Below are 21,418 nucleotides of genomic sequence, written 5' to 3'. Positions count from 1 at the left end.
AAGTAATTATTTCTGCGCTAAGTAAGAAGGGAGAGTGCTCATACACTCTAACAAAAGCTTCGTATGCTATGGCCCTGTGCCCCGTCACCCCCACCCCCCCCCAAAAAAAAACTTAAAAATAAAAAGAGTCTGAGTCAGAAGAACATTTGGTTAAAGATGTGAAATGAGCGAGCACACAGCTCAGCGCTGACCGCCTGGGTGGGTGGCAGGATCGCTGCTTCCCACCCTCTCAGGGGACGGAACACCTGTCACAGCAGCACGCTTTCTCCGAGCTCGCTGTGGATACTCTAAGTTTTCTTTAGAGGGATATCTTATGCCGAAGGGTTTCTCTTTTCCTGTTTTGTGACTGAGAGTATATTATCCTGTGTTACCCTTTCCCTCTTTTCGACAAAGAAGGAAAACCAGGAGCGAGCGTGGCACAGACAAGCACGTGGCGTGTGGCTCCATCCAGTCGCGCAGGGAGAGGCTGCAGACGTGGCAGACGGGGTCATGGCAGCGACCAGCCACGGTCCTGGAACGCAGCTCGGGTCCAAAGGAGAGACCCACACGGGAAACAGCATTTTAGACAAAAAGTTGACTTTCCTACTCACTTGCTCTTTGATGTCCTCGGCTGTTTGGTTTGGTTGCTAACACAGCTTTTCTCGTTACTAAGAGCAGCTCGTGCAATCTAGCCTGCACTTTAATAACATCCGCTCACTTGTTTTTAATCCAGAGCTTCATTGCAGTTGACTGGGAACCTTGTTCGATTCATGTACGTTCATCAGTCACTGTCTCTCCACTGCAAACCCCAAATGTTCCCGAGAGCTGAGCGAGGATCATGATTCATAGTAACTGCTCCCCACTGATACGCCTGAGAGTGAATGATGTAGCCAAGAAGGGGGGCTGCACCCCCGGGGCCGGGTTTGGAATCCTGGCTGTGGAGGCCTGTGTCTCCTTGCAGGCTCAGCAGTCACGTGCAGGGAAAGGATGCTAGCCTGGCTCCCAGCGCCCTTGGCTGCAGACCAGGATTCGGCTTTGTGAGCTCGGACTGGGCCCTGTTAGAATGTGAGAGTACGCTTTCCAAAGACAGGAAGGCTGCCTTTTTCAGGAGCTTCTGCAATGAGTGTTTACATGATCAGCTCCCATGGACAGCCTCAGGTTGGAGAGAATATGAGAGTCAGAGAGAGGGGACGTGGGAGACCTGCCCAGTAATACACAGCGAAGTCAGAATGGAATTAATGGCTCATGACATACGAGGTCTGTCTGGAAAAAGTCCAGCCATTGTTAATATAACAACAGTGGTTTGTGTGACATCGATATAACCTGGCAGCCAAGGAGAGGGGACTGGAATGCACATGCCTGAACAATGACGACTTCACTGTACTAGTCAGTGGGGCAGTAGACATGGTTGAGTGAGCACATGTACTGTGTGACTGTCACATTCAAAATGAACTGAGTGAGCAGAGCAATGAATCTGCATGAAATTTTGCATTAAGGTGGGACATTCCTCTGTGGAAACTATTGGATGATTCAGAACCCACAGCTGTGGACAACTGGTGACTGGCAGCTTCATCACAACAACACACCTGCTCATGCATCACATCTGATGCAGAGTTTTTTGGCAAAACATCAAATCACCCAGGTGAATCAGCCCCTCTACAGCCCAGATTTGGTGCCTTGCAATCTGACTTTTCCCCAAAACTAAAATCACCTTTGAAAGGGAAGAGATTTCAGACCATCAGTGAGATTCCAGAAAATATGACAGGGCAGCTGATGGCGACGGGGAGAACTGAGTGAGGTTGCAAGGTGCCTACTTTGAAAGGGACTGAGGTGTCATTGTCTTGTGTACAGTGTTTTTTGTGTCTCATATCGTCTTCAGTAAATGTCTCTATCTTTCATAGTACATGGCTGGATCCCTTCTGGACAGGCCTCGTACATCCGACATGCAGGTATAGCTATCGCATGGATGAGTGTGTCACACACACAGCATCAGAGTGACATCTGTCAGTAGGAGCTGACCGAGGAGGACGCAGGCCGTAAAGAGAAGGCTGATGCTTTTTCTCATAGAGAAGATCTGGGGGTGCTGACAGACACCGAATTTGTGTCGTCCACGTACTCAACTGTGACAAGGGTCAGTGCCCCGAGCCACCAAGCCGGTGCCGTCTCTCTGTGACGGAGTCTCACCTCTCTCCTTCACACAAAATACGGTCACGGTCTCGGGCACCGGGTGTGTTAGCACAGTGGCACCCAGATAGATGCCAGCGGAGCTGGAAGGCCGGAGACTGAGCAGACCAGCCCAGCTGTGGCTGTGGGGCGTACAGAGAGCGTTCTCAGCGGCAGCAGGACAGCCCTGGCCCTGCCCTGCTCAGCCCGGACCCCCCGTCTTACGTCCCAGGATACACACCTGCGCACCCTGAGAGGATTGCAGGGGCGATCGAGGGGGACAAAGGGACCGGGCCCTGCGGCTCCCGCGCCGGCACAGTTCCAGCGCCGTGGCCGAGGAGGGGCCGCAGGGCAGGGGAGGGGTAGCCTGGCTTGAGGTGACCGCCAGCCTCCACGCCCGCTCCGAGGCCCCGGGGAAAGAGGAGAGGCTGACCCGTCAGTGGACCGGTTATAACGTGGGGCTGGCAGTGCGTGCCCGTGAGTGGTGAACTCCTTCGCCGTTCACATTACGAGACCGACGGAGAGCTGCCCAGGGGCAGGAGCCACGCCCACCTAGCGTTGGCCCGTGGCTGGCACGTAGTAGGTGTGCAGTGAGCATTTGGTGGATAAACGAGTGAAACACACAACGCACGCGCAGTTCCCTGCGTATCTCTTGGTTCGTTTTGCAGTCAGTGATTAGCTCTGGTTACAGAGAAGCACGGAGCGGCCCTTCTGGTGGCTCTGAGGTGATGTCCCCGAGAGGGTCCTCTTGCTCCAGATGCAGGCAGCATGGCCCAGGCGGGGCGGTCAGGCTGCCTGAGGACACGCACCGCCTGCCACCTGCGGCCGAGGGCGTCCCCTCCCTGTGCCTCCATGTCCTCTTCTGTCAAACGGGGTCACAGAGTGCTTACCCCGCAGGGAGTCTGTGCAAGTGGACCCGTGAGTACGCGTTCAGGGTGCCTGTGACTCAGACGCTCCCAGTTCACATCGGCCGCGGTGAGCGTCGCTCGTCCGGGCGCTGACTCAGCACCGGGTACCGGCAGCCGGCATCCCGCCTTTAAATCCAAGCGGCCCAACGGGCGCAACGTCTGTCACGCACGGTCCCTCTGTGGCCCGGGCCTGCAGGAGACCTCACCCGCTGACGTCACTCCAGGGTGCGGAACCCAGTGCGTGTTCTCCGTGGCCACAGTGGGGGCGGGGGTGCAGGGCGCTCTGACTCTTGTCTGCAAGTCACTCACCTCTGCGCACAGTTCATTGGCCGAGGAAGTCCCCCGGGCGTGCGCACCTTCAAAGCAGAGGCGAGGGACCGCCGACTGTGTCTAGAGGAGAGGAGGGGCGTGGTTTTCAGCGAGGAGCCTGTCACTTAGTTCTCGGGGGCTCCTTCGCTCTCGGAAGGGTTAGAAGCTGTGCCCGAGGCCCTGTCCTCAGTGCGGACCAGCTGCTCTCCAGACAGCTAGATGCTGCAGCTCCTGCGCTGTGTGTCTGCAGCAGAACATTTCTCTGTCCCTGTCACTCTTCTCTGTGTTCCATCAGATAGCTTCTGTTACCAGAAACAGCTTAGCCACTTAATGGTTCCGTCGTGCTCTACCGGGTAAATCCAGTTCTTCCCCAGCTTCTGAAGGTGATCCATTCCCGGCGTGGGGGGCGGGCGGGGGGCAATGCCTTGCAAGAAAACCGAGTGCATTCCCGTAAGTCTGAACTGTAATTACCAATCGTTTCCTGGAGGGAAATTGTGATTTCTCAAATTCTATTTATGCCAAAGTAACACCAAGTTCCATTCCAGGAGCATCATCACATCAGGGGTCACATGATGATAGACTTGACGGGAACCCCGCAATTAGTTTTTGGCCACTCTCCTCCCCTTCCCCAGCAGCTCTACGCTGGACTTGCAAAACCACTCTCGTGAGCCAAACATGTGTGTGATCTCCATGTGTCTATAATCGGTCATGAAAGGCCAAGCAAAGCTGTAGAGACAGAGACAGAGGCAGGTAGGCAGGCAGGTAGAGAAAGGCACACGCACTATCCCACTCGCCCCCCAGCCGACGTTCCGAGCGGTAGCACGAGAGATCAGAAGGCCTCTAAACTAGCAAAGCCCACAGTGCCCGAGACAAGGGGCTCCCCGGGCAGCTGCGCAGGTGAGGGCCGCGGCTGCGTGTTTGCTAACCTGGCTGCTCCCGAGTGCAGGAAATCTGAGCTCGCCCTCCGTTACAGAAAGGAGTGCTTGCAAACCGGACTCGCGGGACTAGATGAAACCCTCGGAGCAGTCAGAATACGCTGCCCTGGGCAGCCGTGCCACGGAGTAGGATTTTTGATGTGCCTATAAATTAACAACACAATCACGTCTACCATCACTCTTGAAAACTTCCTGGAGTGTCCCACACGTTGCAGAAGAATCTGGCAGAGTTTGCTTTATCATGCCGAAACAGTCAGTAGAAGCATTGGTAGAGGAGCAGGTTAGTGAAAGGGTCTGTGGGCGAGTGGTGTTGACGAACTTCAGTGGGAAACAGCGAGCAACATGTGAGCGGGGATGAAAGGAGAGGACAGGAAGCGCACGCTGTCATCCTCCCGCTGAAACACATGCACCTTCCCAGGACAAGTGCTCGGCAAATGTGTGTGGAATGGGAACACCGAAGGAAGGGGAGAAGGACATTAGTTTGAAGCGAGAACAGAGTAATGATTTCCTCAGCTGGTAACCTGGCACAGACGCCGAGGGGACACAGTGTCGCTGGAGCACGCGTCTCCTGCAGACACGTCATCCCGCCTCTGGTGATTCGCGACTGGTTGGGAAACATAACATCCATCAGGAAAAGGGCACGACGAAAAGTCCTACCAGTACGTCTAAGCATTTTTATGTCAGACACTGTTTTGAAAAAGATTTATTCAAACTGGATCCCTCCCCCCAAAATACATATCTACGTATCTCTCAAAATTTTGCAGACCCTGGTAGGGCATGGCTGCGCCCCATTTGTTGAACTTTTTCCTAGTGTAGGCATCTGGGTTACTTCCAGTCCGGGAGTACTACAGGGAAAGCTGCTGTGAACATCTGTGTGCGTGCTTTTGTGTAAACGTAGTTTTCGTTTTTCCAGGCTAAACACCCATGGGTACGATTATGGGGTCAGTGGTGGTTACATGTTTAGTTCTGGAAGGAAATACGAGTTGTGTTCCAGAGTGACTGTACTGCTTTATGTTTCATCAGCAGTGAGGGACTTAGCCGGTTTCTCCGTATCCTTGACAGCATTTGGTGGTGGTGCTACCTTCCATTTTAGTAATTTTGGTAGAACTGTAGTGATATCTCACTGTGGACAGACTCACTGCCTCTTAGGGAGAGGGAGGGGGAGAAGAGAATCATCAGTGTGAGAGGGAAAAATGGATCGGTTGCCTCTCGAGTGCCCCCCTGTCGGGGGCCAAACCCTCGACCGAAGTATGCACCCTGACTGGGAAACGGACCCACAACCTCTCGGTTTACAGGGTAACACTCCACCCGACAGAGCCACGCCAGCCAGGGCTCCCGTGGTTTTTGTTTGCCTGTCCCTCACGGCTAATGATGTCGAGTATGTTTTCGTGTGCGGTTTGCCATCTTCTTTTTTTAGTGAAATGTCTCTTCATGTCTTTGCGCACGTTCTAACTGCTTAGTTTGCTTTTTACTGCTAGGTTTGGAAGTTCATGTGTCCTAGATAGTAACGACTCCTGTGTCAGGTATGTGCTTTGCAAGTATTTGTATCCACTCCTTTCATCCTCTAATATGTTCATTTTTAAAGCAAGTGTTTTTAATTTCTGTGAAGTCCACTCATCATTTTTTCCCCTGATGCGTGTGCCTCTGGTGTCAACTCTTAAGAACTCTTGACCGGGTTCTTTTCCTTCATTTTTCTAAAATCATAATACTTTAGAACCGTTTATGTTTCTGGCCCATTTTTAGCTGTTTTTGTACGTGGCGTGGGATTCAGTCAGGGGGTCTGTTTATGTTGCCCGTGGACGCTCAGCTGCTCCAGCACAGGTCACCGAACAGCTGTCCTTCCGCCGTCGAATCGGTTTTGCGCCTTTGCAGACCACCACCCCCGTGAAGCAGGAACCTTGCATTTATTCTGCACTGTTAAACCTACGTCACTTTAACAACATACGTGTACAGTCCCGCAAAATCCCGCAATAGAGCGACAAATCCGCGATAAATAATTAAATATCATATTTTTAAAAACCCCGCGATACAGTGAGGCCGCGAGAAGTGAGCCGTGATACAGAGAGGGCCGGCTGTTTACCTAGGTATCTCTCTTTTTGAGTGATTTAAAATTATATTCTTAATTCCGTGTCCATGTGCTTATTGCCAGCATGTAGAAACACAGGTGATATTCGTATGTTTGTCTTGGACCCAATCACCTCGTTAAATTCAGCCGTTAGTTCTAGGAGTTTTTGATAGCTTTTCAAGATTTTCTACATAGCCGATCATGTCATCTGCAAAGAGGGACAGTTGTATTTCTCTCTTTTTATCAACATTCCCCGTGGAGTCCTCTCCCCCCGTCCCCCCGCCTCCCAGTCTCGGGAAGCCCCGGTCGGCCTCCGCCTTTAACTGTGACTCGGCCTCTGCGTTCCCAGTTGCTTTTATTGGTTCAGGAAGGGGCCCTGGACTCCTTTGCTTCCTGAAGATGTTTTTCATCACCCATGGCCTTTGAATTTTGTCTTTCTATTTTGATTAATATGATTACGTGGTTTTTCTTCTTTGGCTATTAATATGGTAGATTATGTTGGTTAATTTTCTAATATTGAACCAGCCTTCCAGTCCTAGAATAAACTCCACTTGGTCATCACATAAAACGTTTTATTACGTATTCCTGCATTCTGTTTACCAACAGCTCGTTACGGACGTGTGTGTTTATTTAGAAGGGATGTTCATCCGTAGTCTTTTCCTTTGTATCGTCTTCAATTCTTATATTGATACGATACTAGCTATAAAATTGATTAAGAAATGTTTCCTTTTCCTATGTTTTCTAGAAGAAATCCTGTATAATCGGGGTTAATTCTCCTTCAAATATTTGATGTAATTTTCCAGTGAAACCATCTGGACCTGGAGGTTTTGGGGGGGCAGGGGTTAAATAATATTTTAAATTTTCTTAATAGTTATCTTGTCTATTTCATATTGAGTGAGTGGTGCTAGTTGGCACTTGAGCACTCGGCCTGTTTTCTCTCAGCTGCCAAGTTTCTGTGTGGAGAGTCTTCCACGCTATTTTCTTAACTGGACTTCTGCGGTCTTTAGGGGCGATAGCAGTATTCCCTGTTTTATTCCTGATATTGGCCATCTGTGTCTCCTCTCTTTTTTCTTTGTCGGTTTTATTGATCTTTCCAAAGAACCAGCTCTTTGTTCAATTGATTTTCTCTATTGTTTTTCTGTTTTCAGTTTCATTGATTTCTACTATTATCTCCTTCCTTCTGCTTGCTGCCCCCACCTCATCTGCGTTCCTAAAGTGGGAGTTTAGACTATTGATCTGAGACATTTTTCTTTCCTAATTGTGCGTTTAGTCTGTAAGTCCTGTCATGCAGTTTTAGCTGCGTCCCACAGGTTCTGATACTTTCATTGTAGTTTTCCTTCAGCTCAGGGTATTTTTTTTTTCTTTTGAGAATTCTTTTATGACTCGTGGCTAATTTAGAAGTGTGTTGCTTTGATTTCCAAGTGTTTGGAGATTTTCCTGTTGTCTTTCTATTATTGATTCCCATTTTTATTCCATTTTTGTAGAAGAGGGCACTGCATGATTTCAGTTTGTTCAAATGTGTTGGATATGGTCTGTCCTGGTCTGTGTTGCAAATTGATCACCTCTGTAAGCCTAGTTAACATCCATCCCCACACATGGTTACAAAAAAGTATTTGTGTGATATGAGAACTTTTGAGACCTACTCTCTTAGCCACTTTCAAATCTAGAACGCGGTATTAACAACTCTAGTCACCGCGCTGCACGTGACATCCCCGTGACTTCTTTATGTTGTAACTGGAAATGTGTCCTTTGGGTCCCGTTCACCCATTGCTCTCGTTCCTCACCTCCCACTGCTGGCGGTCACCAGTCTGCTCTCCGTGTCTATGGGGGTGGGTTTTCTGGTTGGGTGTTTTGTTTATTTGGTTTTGGTTTCTTTTGCTTTGCTTTAGATTTTACATATAATTGAAACCATACAGCAATTGCCATTGTCTGTCTCACTTATTTGCTTAGCACAGTGCCCTTAAGATCCATCCATGTTATCACAGATGGCGAGACTTCCTTTTTTGTGTCTGAATACTATTCCATCATATGTGTATGTGTGGACATAGATTTAAAAGGATGCGATTATATATATATACATCTCATATGTACATATATGAGATATATATGATGATGATGCTGAACAGAGGGGTACATACATCTTTTTGAGTTAGCATTTTCATTTTCTTCAGATAAGTATCCAGAAGTGGAACTGCTGGATCATATTGTAGTTCTATTTGTTTATTTTTTAAGGAACCTCCAATCTGTTTTCCACAGTGGCTGCACCAATTTACATTCCCACCAACAGTGCACGAGGGTCCCCTTTTCTCCACGTCCTCCCCAAGACTTTTTATGTCATGTCTTTTTGATAACAGCCGCTACAGGTGGTGTGAGGTGACGCCCCGTGTGGTTTTGGTGTTGAACGCCTTTGCCTGTATCTGTTAGACGTGTATCTGTGTGTCTTCAGTTCAGAGAGCCTGCTCATCGGGTTGTTTGGGGGGGGTTGTTTTTACTATTGAGATGGATGAGTCTTGTAATAAATACCTTGGGTGATACCCTCTGATCAGGTATATTATTTGCAGATACCCCCTCCCGTTCAGTGGGCTGTCTTCTCGTTCGGTCGACGGTCCCCTTTGCCGTGCAGAAGCCTTTCAGTCCAGTGTAGTCCCCCGCTTGTTTCTTTTTCCTTTTGCGGCCTCTGCTTTTGGTTTCCAATCTCAAAAAAAAAAGTTGATAAGACCAAGGCCCAGGAGCCGAGAGCACCCATGTTCCCTCTGGGCCTTGCACTGAAGCCCTTGGTCCACGTGAGCTGCGGTGCGCTGGCGTCCGACGGTGGACCGCTTCCCCGCCCCGTGGATGCACCTGCCAGTCCTCCGGGTGCTGTTTCCTGGGGGGCCTGTCTTCTCCCCGCCTTCGTCGTACACGAGTGACCGCACACGTGGGGGTCACTCCTGGGCTCCCCTCTGCTTCCGTGCCCTGCGCGTCTGCTTCCACGCTGATTACTGCCGCTCCGCGGTGTCGTCTGGAAGAGGCGATGCGGCGCCGCCATCTGTGTTCTTTCCCTGCGTTGCTTTGGCTGTTCGGGTCTTAGTGGTCCGTCATCCTCGTGCGTCAGGCTGGCGTATTCTGTCGCTGCAGATGCGCCCCTGGAACTCGGACAGAGATTCCGTCGAATCTGTAGATTGCTCGGGGGTGTGGGCATTTGAACAGCATCGGTTCCTCCCGTCCGTGAGCACGGGGTGCGTTTGCCTTCATTACTCTCTTCTTCGGTTTCTCTCATCATTATCCTGCAGTTTCACTCTGCAGTTACTTCACTTCCTCGGCTCACTTTATTCGTAGGTATATTACATGTTTCTCCCCGCTCCTGGAAAGGGGGGCTGTCGCCACGAAACCCTCCCCCAGCGCGGGCATAAGGCGCCTGGCCCAGCCCGGACGCCGCTGCTGTCACGGGCCCGCGCGGTGGCCTGCTTTCTGTCCCCGGAGGAAATCGGAAGAGGACCTTTGCTTTCCTGAAAGCAGCTGTTACCATGCCAGTGTGGGTCTCCGGTAAAAATAATAATAATAAAATAAAAGTAAATAGAAACGGCCCAACACAGGCTTTCAGAAAGGGGTGACGCCGGCGCTCTTCTCGGCGCGGTTGTAAGCGGGACGGTTCGGGCCCCTCTCCCGGGCCGCTCGTTAGCGGGGCTCTCAGTGCGACTCCCTGTGCGCGCCTTTGGTGGCCGCTCTGGTCGCCGCGCCACAGGTCACGTCGCGCGTCCCAGGCTGGGGGCGCAGTCCCCTCGCCAGCCCAGGCGGAGAGCAGGACGCACGCCTTCCCGCATCCCCAACGGCCTTCCCCGTCTGTGTGCGCCCTGGACGCCGCCTCTGCGTCCCCTGCCAGCGACCCCGTGATGCCTCTTGCCTCTTCGTTCTCCTTTACCCCCCTCAGGGCGGCCCTGCGTCCCCGTTACCCTGAAGGACACCTTCCGAGCTGTGGGGCCCCGGGCCAACAGCCCCCCTTCCAGCTCGAAGAATGGGTCCGCGCCATCCCAGAGCCGGGGCGCCCACTAGCAGTGCGCCGTCGTCCCCGCGCGTCCCCCACACGTCCCTTGTCGTCCCCGCGTGTCCCTCGTCTTCCCCGCGCGTCCCCGCGCTCCGTGACGCCCATTTCCGCGGCTCCGCAGGCTTCCCTCTGCCCTCGCATGCGGAAGCACGAGTGCCATGTGCGCTGGCTTGGGTCTCTGAGTTCCTTATGCTTGGAGCTGCCCGCTGCTTAAATCCGTGCGTGCCGGTCCGTGTTTTTGTGTTCGTGAGCTGGGTTTTTGTTGCTTCTCTCGGACAGATTTGGGAGGGATCCCGCCGTTCCTCTTTCAAGCCCTGCCTCAGCCCACCTCAGCCCGGCTCTCTCCCGTCTCCTCCACGACTCCGTGGCCCAGATGCCGCGTGTCCCGTGCAGCTCTTGGCTCAGTTTTTGAGTCCGTTTCCTCTCTGTTGTTCAGACTGCGTAGCCTCTGATGTCCTGTCTTAGAGTTAATTCATCCTTTTCCTGGTCCTCCCAGCTCTGCTGTCGAGCCCGTCCCCTGAGCTCTATATTTTGCTCACTGTATACACGTCATCCGTCACATTTTCATTGGGTGCTTCTTTTACATCATTTTTTTTCCCAGAGCTTTTTTGTTTCTTTACAGAGACCTTCTGGGTTTGTTTGTTTGTTTCAAGCATGTTTATACTTGCTTATAAAGCATTGTTCGTGCTGGCTAGTTTAAAATTCTTGTCAGAAAATTCTAACTTTCCTGTCATCTCAGCATTGGCATCTGTTGATGATTTTTCTACATTCTATTCCGGTGGCCAAAAAGTTCACTGGGTTCTTTCCATAAGATGCTGGCTGTAGTAGTGCTTAGCTGTCTTTAAGTTCATGTGAAATCATTTAGTTTGTATTGTGACAGCTGTCATATCGCCGTGCATTTTAAAAAACACCAAAATGGGTGAATTTTTGTGTAGCCATTTTAATATTGAAGATGGAAGGAAATATACATTTTCAGCGTGTTATGATTTATTATTTCAAGAAAGGTGAAAACGCAACTGAAACCCAAAAAAAGATTGGTGCAGCGTAGAGAGACGCTTCTGTGACTGATCAAACGTGACAGAAGCGGTTTACGAAGTTCCGTGCTGGAGATTTCTCGCTGGACGACGCTCCCCAGTCAGGTGGACCAGCTGAAGTTAACAGTGATCATCAAATGGAGACATCAGTTGAGACCCATCAAAGTTCTGCCATGCGGGAGACAGCTGACACACTCAAAATATCCAAATCGAGTGCTGAAACCCATTTGCCCCAGCCTGGTTGTGTTAATCCCTTTGATGTTTGGGTTTCACATAAGTTAAGCAAAAAAAGCCCAAAAAACTTCCTGACCATATCTCCGTATGCGATTTGCTACTTAAACGTAATGAAAACATTCCATTTTTAAAACCAGTTGTGACAGGTGATGACAAGTGGGTACTTTACAATATTTGGAACGGATGAGATCCTGGGGCAGCAAAGTGAACCACCACCAACCGCAGCAAAGGCCGGTGTTCATCCAGAGAAGGTGACGTGTACGCGGCGGGGCTGGGAGGGAGGCCTCTGCCATGAGCTCCTTCGGGGAAACCAGATGATTAATTCCAACAAGTACGACTCCCAATCAGACCAACTGAAAGCAGCGCTCGATGAAAAGCGCCCAGGATGAGTCAGGGGAGAGTGCGTGATCTTCCGTCAGGACGAGGCAAGACTGCGTGTCTCTTTGATGACCAGGCAGACACTGTCACAGCCTGGCTGGGAAGTTCTGACTCATCTGCTGCCTTCACCAGACACTGCGCCTTGGGGTTTCTGTTTATTTCAATTTTTACAAAATTCTGTTAATGGAAAAAATTCAATTCCCTGGAAGACGGCAGAAAGCACCGGGACAGTTCTTTGCTCAAAAAGATAAAACATTTTGGGAAGATGGAATTGGGAAGCTGCCTGAAAGGTGGCAGGAGGTGATGGAACAAAACGGGGAATACGTTGTTCAGTAGTTACTGGTGAAAACCAAATGTGTGGCCTTTATTTTTACTCAGAAACTGCGTGGACTTTGTGGCCAGATCTCCCACATTCCTGGTGTCAGGGACGCGAGATGGAAACCTGGGCGTTTCCTGAGATCTGTCCCGTCTCACTCACGCCTCCTGTTTGACTCTGACGCTGCTGCATCGGAAGTGGGAGCACCCACACCCTGTCCATGCGGAGTTTCCCACTCCCCTTCATGGACGCCCGAGGAGTGGGCAGCCCCTCAATGCCGCCTGGCAGGGTGGGAGCTCCGGCCCTCTCCTGCCGCCCACTGGCGGGGCGGGGGGTAGGGTGCCCTACTGCTGTTGGACAGTGGGGAGTCCTGACCCTGTATCTCCATGGACAACACCCAGTGGGGGAGGGAAGGGGAGGGTGCCTCGTGCCTGTCCAGTGGGGGGTGGAAGTCCAGGCCCTTCATCTGCACTGTCTGCACTGACTGCGTGTGGGGAGAAGGGGCACCTGGTCACCAGCCAGCAGAAGTGACAGTCCTGGGTCCCGGGCTGGTCTTCTCTGGCGCCAGCCCAGCAGGGATGCCAGGGCGCCATGTTGCCCCTGCAGGACGTCCCGTGTCCAGCCCCCTGCCCCCCACTGCTCTGCTGCTAGTGCAGTGGATGGGGTCAAAGTTCCTCTGTGCGGTCTGGTGAGAGGACAGAAGTTGTCCGGAAGTTTTCTCCCTTCCTTGGTTTCCCCTTTCCAGGTCCTTGGCTAAAGAGGCTTTGTTGGGGCTTTATTTTGGTATTTGTTGTGGGGTCTGTACCCGCCGTCCCATGGGTCTGCCTCTGAGTCTGGGACACAGGAAATGAGAAGGTGTCCCAGGGAACGGCCCCCATGCAGTCCCTCGGGCCCTGTGGTCCGCTTCTGCTGGCTGCCTTTCGGTCTCGCTTTGCCCGTTTCATGTAGAATGTCCTGTGTCTTACACGAATGGTCACATTTTTCAGTTGCACTTAATGGGAGGAAGAGAGGAAAGGATGTCTGTGACCAGAAAGTTGAGAAAACAGGAGATCTCTGGTCTCTCCCAGTGAATTCAGTTACTTAATTTTAACATATACTTAAAGCGAATCTTTATAGCAAGATTTTAGCATGGTTTTGCTTAAACCACTAGGATAAGTCTGTGTTTGTAAGGATAGAAATCATTCCGCTTTAATAACAGAGTTCCAATGTTTGTAACAATTGTTTGTCAGGGAATCATTATTTTGACAAAAATTGAGTAATTATAAGTATGATATTTAGAAAAACAAGTATATTGAAATATGCTGCATTTACATTATGTTTTTACAATAAAGTTACAGAAAACAAAATTACATAGCCATAAAATCTGAAGTGTTTTTCAAAAGTAAATCACTGTTTTCAATCACTATAATATCTGTAGGTTTTGAAAGCAAAAACAAATTGCTTTAATGAATTCATTGAATATTTATTGAAAACACAGCATGCACAGCCAGTGCGCTGGGGCCGATGACACACACAGGGCCTGCCTCGGGGGGGGGGGGGGGGCGCAGCGCCCGCCTGCGATGAAACACGACGTCGGGTCTTCTCGGAAGGCATTGTATGTTTTTATGAATAGTGCTGCTCAGGACAATTAGAATATTATCTTTTGAGGCTATTGCTCCAGATATTATATGGAGAAAAACGGAGTTCCTGAGCACTGGCGTTTATCACCAATGTTTATCGAAATGAAAGTGAAGACGTGGTGCGGTGAAATGCCCCGTTGATACGCAGCGAGCTGCGCAGTCTCTGACACGCCCGCGGCCTGTGACGCTGGCCCAGAGTGTGACCCGGTGAGACCGCCTTCCGCGCGGCGTGGGGGCCGCGGTGGTTAATGGTTCATATTAGCCGGGCAGAGCCGCCAGCCCAGGGCCCCGTTAGCGTCAGAATAATAATTTACCGAGACAATTACCGCATGCCGGGGTGTTTGGCGGCCCTGATTCACTATTATTAATAATGGATAAAATTGCACTTTTCTCAGGTCGCTACGGGCAGCGGGGAATTATTTCAATGAATATTTCAGCACATTATTTTAATCATTGTTTCGCCACATCCAAGCAGGCAGTATTTTACAGCTCTTAGCTCCGTCTGCGGAGCAGCCGAGGTCGTTAAGTTGCGCGCGGTTTGTATGAGGCCCGCCCGGTGATTTACGGGCCTCGTTAAAGTCGGGGCGCAGGAATGCAAACGCCATTAATATCTGTACCTGGTGCTGCGCTTGTTACCAGACTCCCCGTGTTCCATGCCGTCTCAGCGGACGGGAGGGCACGGAAGGGAGCGCAGAGCGAGGGTGCGGACGCCTGGAATCAGGAGAACGGTTCGTCCATTTGTAAACACACGTGCGCGCGCACACAGCTGCAAACCAGAAACGCCTCGGAAATCAGCTCCATGTTCCGGGGAGACCAAAGGCCTACGGAATGTTCTAGGAAACGTGCCCCCCAGCCCGGCCCCGCTGGTAACGGCGGCCCCCGTGGCTTCTGTCCCCTCTCAGCCAGGTGCGCGACTTCTGGCGGCTGGACTACTGGGAGGACGACCTGCGCCGGCGGAGACGCTTCGTGCGCAACGCGTTCGGCTGCGCGCACGCGGAGGCGCCGCTCAAGGCCGCCGCCGAGTACGGTGAGTGCCCCGGGGTCCCCCGCGTCCCACCCGCCCGCCCGCTCAGGGGGCCCCGACCCAGCCCCGGGCTGCCCCACGGGGGGGTGGGGGGTGGGCAGGGGGCACGTTCCAGTCCCTTCACCCGGGGCCCTTCTCGTGCCGCCCGCAGTGAGGGCAGCGTCAGCCTCTCAGCGCTGCTCCGAAACATGCGCTCACGTGTATGTGTGTTGCGTGCATGTGTCAGTATGCACATGTGTGCATACTGTGTCAGTGCACATGTCCATGGCTCGTATACATGTGTACACCTGCACATGCTTGTTTTCAGTGGAAACAAATGTCTTATTAATAATCTCATTACACGCATCCTCTCTTTCTCTTCTAGTCTTTTCAGTAAAAATGAGTAAAATAAATCCTGCTATAAAAATGTTCCCTTAAGCGCCAGCCCTCTAGAGGGTTGCAACTAAAGTTCGAGAAAGATTATCCAACATTAAAGATATTAACTGTCCCACTGCAGTAAACGCTACCCTACCCTCCTCGACTCTACCTCTATCAGTAAATAGTGCAATAAATAGTGAGTAGCAATCTTTTTGTAGTTTAATTAAAATGCTGCTACTTTTGATTGCTGTCCACCAAGAAATATGCACAGTGGTACTTTGTCTATTTACACATTTTTAAATGCTCTTAACAAGTTAAGTTTGATTGCTCAATCAGAATTTTATAAACCATACACACTTGGGAAAAACATTAGTGAATAATGTCCATATATCTTTGTTATTAAGTGCTTTCGTTCGTATAATTACTTGCGTTTTTATGTTAATTTTCATTCCTTGGAGAAGAAGTGGGCAGACTGTTTTAAAGTTTATCATAATTTATAACCCATAATACCATTCATGTTCTTGATGGGTTGAATGGAGAAAATATTTAATTCTAGTAAAAATAAAACGTGCAAAGCTTTTAAAACTTGTGCAAATTGTATGTGAATTGCTATAACGTGGTAAGGCTCAAAATATAATTAAATACATAGGGACTTCGTATTATACCTAAGATAGTAACTTTATACAATAAGAGGAACTACAGGGGTCAGTATACTAAAAATATTGTAATTGGCCCTTACATGGGGGACTCCTTTAATGAACTCAAAGGTCACCTAAGGATTTTGTGCTGACCTAAAATTCGGTATTATTTTTGTACCCTTAGAAGTATCTCCTTAAAGTGGCATGCTTTATAACAGGAACTTAAAATTATTAAAACTTTACTTCATATACACAGTTTCGAATTCTTCAGCGATTCACCTTGAAGTCATGTCATTTGAAATTAGAAACATCTAGAGACAATTCATGATCAGGGTTACCCTAGAAGTGATGTTATTGGTGATAATGATTTGCCAAAGCCTTAATCACACGGGATCCACATGATATGACTCCCTTCAGCATTCTGCACATCGCTTCAGAAAGGGGTGTGTTGGGGAAATATTTAATTTTGTTTTTTATAAAAGCGGATACTTTGTGTGTTTACTTTGTAAAGTATCTCTATTATAAAACCATTGTCAAAGCCTATCAGGAACAAATTTTAAAATATTTAACCTTAAAATCTTTTAAGACCAATAGTCATGTTTTAGTGTCATAGGAACCATTCTTAATAAACCTAAACTAAAAAATAAGACTCTAATTCTGAAATAGGTAAAAGATGGAGGTCATACTAAAACCGTCTGTAAGTAGTGTCAGTGAATTCTAAAACGTGTCGTGGTCTGGATTTTAACCACTGCACCACCAGCATTATCGGAACTCATCCCTCCCGAGTGCTGGGTTCTTGGATAAACATGAAGAGAAGTGCGTTCTGTCTCCTTCACACGTAACACAAAGACACATGCACGCTGTGAAGTATTCAGGAAATCTGCCTTCTGCCTGGGCCCCAGTCCCTCTGCAGTCACCCTCAGTGTTAAGGTCTGCTCCTGGAAGACCTACAAGCGCTCTGAATTGTTCATACAGAAGCAAATGATTGGATGTCCTGCTTTGTGTAGGCACAGGGAAGGGGTACAATTAGAGCACACGCCTGCAAAGTGGGGAGGAGCTTCAAGGACAAATGGAAATTCACTGTATTCCTTCCTCTACTGAATAATCACAGGACTTCAGTTTCCCTGTAATTCAGTCTTGAAAATGAAGCGTTAAATGCACACAAACTACAGTAGTCTTTGGTCAAAATTTTTTTTATATTCATGTACATTGCAGGAAAAAAAAAAATGTTTCGGGACCAAGTGACTTTTATGAATGGGACTTCCACTCTGGCTAGAAGAATGTGAAGCAGCGAGCCACGTTTTCAGAATCCGCGGGTTGTGTGGCTGAGGGAATCGCCTCGCGTTCCTTGAGGACGTGTTTATGCCCGCAGAGCGGCCCCCGGAATCCAGCAGTGCCCCGCCTGGCGGTGCCCGCAGGCCACGCTGTGCCCGGCACGCGAACCTGCTCTCATGGGACGGAACGGACACTGAATGAGCACACTTCGTGTTTTAGCACGCGTGTTTGGAACTGCGTGATTTTTCCTTAAGTTCCAACATCTTAGATTAAATTATAGTTGAACTTTCATAGGATGGACAGATATAATTGGCCATGACTTGGATTTCCTGACGTTCCCATCAGGCAATTTATTTGAAGTCACAAGACAAATATATTAGCAGCGCTTTCTTTTAGATGAGCAAATAATCAGAATTGGATGTATTTTCAAGGAGACATAAGGACAATGATTTTATTTCATAGTTACTTCAAGCTCATTATTAAAACTTCCAGTTGACCTTTTTCCATTGGAAAGCATCCTTAACGCTGATGGGGATTTTCATGCTTCTTAGTAATACTAATGAGTTGAATAATTTATGAGGTTGTCATGTGCAGAAGATTTTGTGTGATGTGATACACTTTCAGCCTCTGGTGTTGAAATGTGATTAATAAAAACCCAGAGGCATGTAATTTTTCCCGGTGTTTAACGTTCTGAGGTTGTATGTATTGAGTGGGTTATTTAGGTCCTTTCTAATAGTAAAATCTCAGGCAAGTGCAACTTTAATTGATTACCAGGAATTTTACGGACCGTAGCAATGGAAAAGTATAAGGAAAATATTTTAAAACTCATAAATTCATCTTCTGACCTACAAGGTTTATTCCTTCAGGAAAAATCAGCTAATAAGGAAATGATTGAACAAGGAGGATTTTGGATATTATTTGTATGTTTAAATAGAACCCATACAATTTAACTTCTGGCGCATTTCTGAGACTTAATGGCTATGCTGCCGCAGAATAGTACAAAAGCTTCCTAAGTTTGCTTGTCTTTGTGGATTGTCAGTTCCCATTTAGGACCCTTTCCCTTCCATAAAATTAGGGCGGAGCCCACGATTGCAAGCTCCCCGTGCCTGTGACCAAAGACAGCGTCCTCTCAGGTCTGAACAGGCGTCACAGAAGAGGGCAGGTGCCTTCCGCCGGAGGGGAAAGACGGAGCACAGATGACAGAATCCATCAGGCATTTCTCTGCCAATAAATAACATGCCGCGCTGAGAGCCGCACGTGAGAACAGCCTGAGGTTCCTCAGAGATGTGTGCGTGTCACACCTGATTTACCTGAGCCCGTGACGCCGAGAGGGTTCGACCTGGATGCGGAGGCCGCAGCCCCGTCACGGGTCTGGGATTAAATTAGTTTCGAGGGTGTGTGCGCGGCTACTGTGAAGGGCTGCCTGCGGTCATCGGGGAACGAGGGGGCCCCCGGGACGGGACAGGCTGACGCAGCGACCCCCCTGCGGAGGAAGGGGCTGCAAGTGATCGGACTCACTTTTTCCGACCTTGGGTTTTGAAGAGATTACAGGTATATTGGAGAAATGTGATTCGATTTTTTTCGCCCAATTCCCCATTGTTTGTATGATACAGGGGCCCTAGCAAACGTCTTATTATGGTAGGTCATTGGTAAGTCCATTTTAGCTGGCGGATTAGTCCTTGAATCTCCATGTCCAGAATGACCAGATCACCTGATCACAGTTTTTGAGACGCTAATGGTGTCAACCTTTTAGAAGGGGACAGGCAAGGACCACCCTCTCAGCTCATCTGTCCCCTCTCGCAGAGAGACTGGAACAGACTAGATGACGCTGTAACAAATGGCTTGGTGTGGCATGCTCGTATCAGCAAGGGTTTGAGCAGCTCTCCTGTTTCCACGTGGAAGCTTCGGGTCGCGGGCTTTAAACAGACTCAGAGGGCCCGTGGCGTTGCTAATTGAGGAGCATTTACCGACCACCTTCGACACGCCGTGCGCGCGCGGCACTGGGTTCAGGGACCAGGATCCAGCTTCTGCCTTACGAGAGCGCACAGCTGAGCTAGCGCTTCCCACTGCAGGGGGCATCGGGGTGGTCGGGGGAGCCCACGAGTGCTCAGCACAGCCCCCACCCCCCCCCCCCAGGACACTGACAGCACCTCCAGCCCCAGGTGTCCGCTGTGCCGCGGTGAGAAGGCCCCGGTCTGGCAGGAAGCAGTAAACATTTGTCACAGCGCATGCGGGACAGACCGGGACCGACTCAGCCTAGCGAGTGGGTGGGGGTCAGCCTCGAAGGGTCACAAGTTACCCCTGAACCGTCCTGAGAGAAGAGGGGCGCGCCCCGGGTGAGCAGGAAGGGCCGAGGCCGAGAGAGGCCGGGCCTGCCCCGGAGCGGCCGCCATGCTTTGCACCGGGTAACAGGTCCCTCTGGAAAGGTTTCGGAATATGTTTTGACTTCCGGTGTCTCCTGTTCTGAAAAGAGAGCAAGCCAGTGAGTGCAGGGATTCCACGGGGCGGGGCAGAAGCAGGTTTACAGTTCGTATGAAAAATAACTAAGGTAACAACACAAGGACGTGCTCCGTGTGTGCTGCGCTCGCAACTGTAAGCCTGCTCTCCCTCCAGCCCGTGTCCTCGCCCCCCTTAGAGCCCCCCCACGGGGACAGTTGCACGCACTTCCGCCCGCGTTTCCATGCACCTGCCGACCGCCTGGCGGTGGGGTCGCACCCAGCAGCGCGCCCGCACGCACGCGCCGGTTCCCGGGGCCGCAGAGAAGGGCGCGGCCTCCCCGGCGCGGGTCTCGCGGGCGTGGCGGTTCGGAGCTCTGACGACGTCGTCCGCGTCCCCGTCGTTGCACTGAGAGCGTCCGGTGCCGCGAGGACGGGCTTTCCGCTGAGCGGCGTGGGGCCGTGCGCCACCGTGCCCGTGTTTGCAGATCAATGGTTTGTCGTGTGAGCACACGCCGCGTTATAAGCAACGACTGCACCACACGAGTGACACAGTCACGAGGGGATGGGAACCGCGCTGTGGGCCCAGCGGAGGGCGCTGTCCACCCGAAGAAGTAAATTCCGGCCACTTGGAAGGACACCTGCGGAGCCGCTCAGGCCACGCCCTGGCGCGGCGGCAGCGTGGAGAAGGGGACCGCACGCTCCGCACAGGGGCCGAGCGCGGGGACGGAGGACGGAGCGGCCGGCCGCACGACGATGAGGCTGCGGACGCTGTGGGGAGCCATGTCGTGACGGGGGCTGTAACGAGGCCGTCAGAGGCTTTTCACGTAGAAAAGTGACAGAGCACGGAAATTAACACGCTACTGGGTAAAGCGGCAGGTCCCGCGGAAACTGTCTCAGTTCCAGCCGCGGGCCACGGCAGCGCCTTGCCTGCAAGGGCGTCCCCGCGCGTCCCCTGGCGCCACGCTGCCCCGCTGCCCCCGGAGCCCCTCGGCCAGCCCGCCCCCCGCAGACACGCGAATTCCGACGCGCTTGGCAGCGCTCCCGGGGTGCCTGCCGGGCCCGTGTCGGGTCGTGGTTTTGAACGTTTTGGGTGCTTTTAAAGAGCTTTGAATAATCTGTGCCATCACCTGTATCTCTTTGCTATTTATTCTACGTTAAAATTAAACATTTTTGTTCTCTCTTTCCATGGCTCTGAGCCAGCTGCTTACCTATCAGCACAGCTCCTGCTCCCACTCCCCAGAATTTTAAAGTGAGTTTTCCACACTAAATGTGGCGACAGGTTTTTAAAAGAAAACCGGAGCGCCACGCCCCAGGGTAACGGCAGCTGCCACAGAGCATGTCCCACGTGCTCAGGCCTCCCCGACCCTGCCCCGTCCGCCTGCCCTTTCCGCCCACGGGCGCCAAAGCCTCCTCGCCTCCGTCCTGCGGCTGCTCTGCCGGCTCCGCTCCTGCGTCGGGACCCACGTTCCCGTCCCCCTTCCTTACCCCGTCCTTCTTCCTGGGGAGAAACGTGTTCATTGTAGGAAATCCAGACAATGCTGGAGAAGTGTCGGGGGAACCATGAAAAGGGGGCCGTCTCCGCCCTTCTGGGTGTGTTTATGGCGCGCCAGCCTCGTGCTGCGTGTCCGGTACCCCCGGGGCCCCGCGCTGCGCTCCGCACTCCGGCACAGGGCAGTCCTGTCGCGCCGTCTCTGCCCGCCATGACCCTTAGAGCCAAGTTTT

At 51.0% G+C, this 21,418-nt stretch overlaps 1 protein-coding gene across 2 annotated transcripts in view; it reads left to right on the top strand.

Annotated features, from left to right (window-relative positions):
- NBEA (neurobeachin) overlaps positions 1–21,418 on the top strand; it is a 377,725-nt gene that overhangs the window by 211,865 nt on the left and 144,442 nt on the right. For both annotated transcript variants that reach the window (XM_090258648.1, XM_090258647.1), the window contains exon 38: positions 14,867–14,991. In XM_090258648.1, the coding sequence (XP_090114774.1) occupies positions 14,867–14,991 (125 nt within the window). The remainder of the gene's footprint in view (positions 1–14,866; positions 14,992–21,418) is intronic.

The sequence above is a fragment of the Furipterus horrens genome, unplaced genomic scaffold (assembly GCF_987537825.1).
Source record: "Furipterus horrens unplaced genomic scaffold, mFurHor1.1.pri manual_scaffold_12, whole genome shotgun sequence".
Taxonomy (NCBI): Eukaryota; Metazoa; Chordata; class Mammalia; order Chiroptera; family Furipteridae; genus Furipterus; species Furipterus horrens.
Note: the sequence above shows the minus strand (reverse complement) of the source record. Positions and strands in the feature narration are given on the sequence as shown.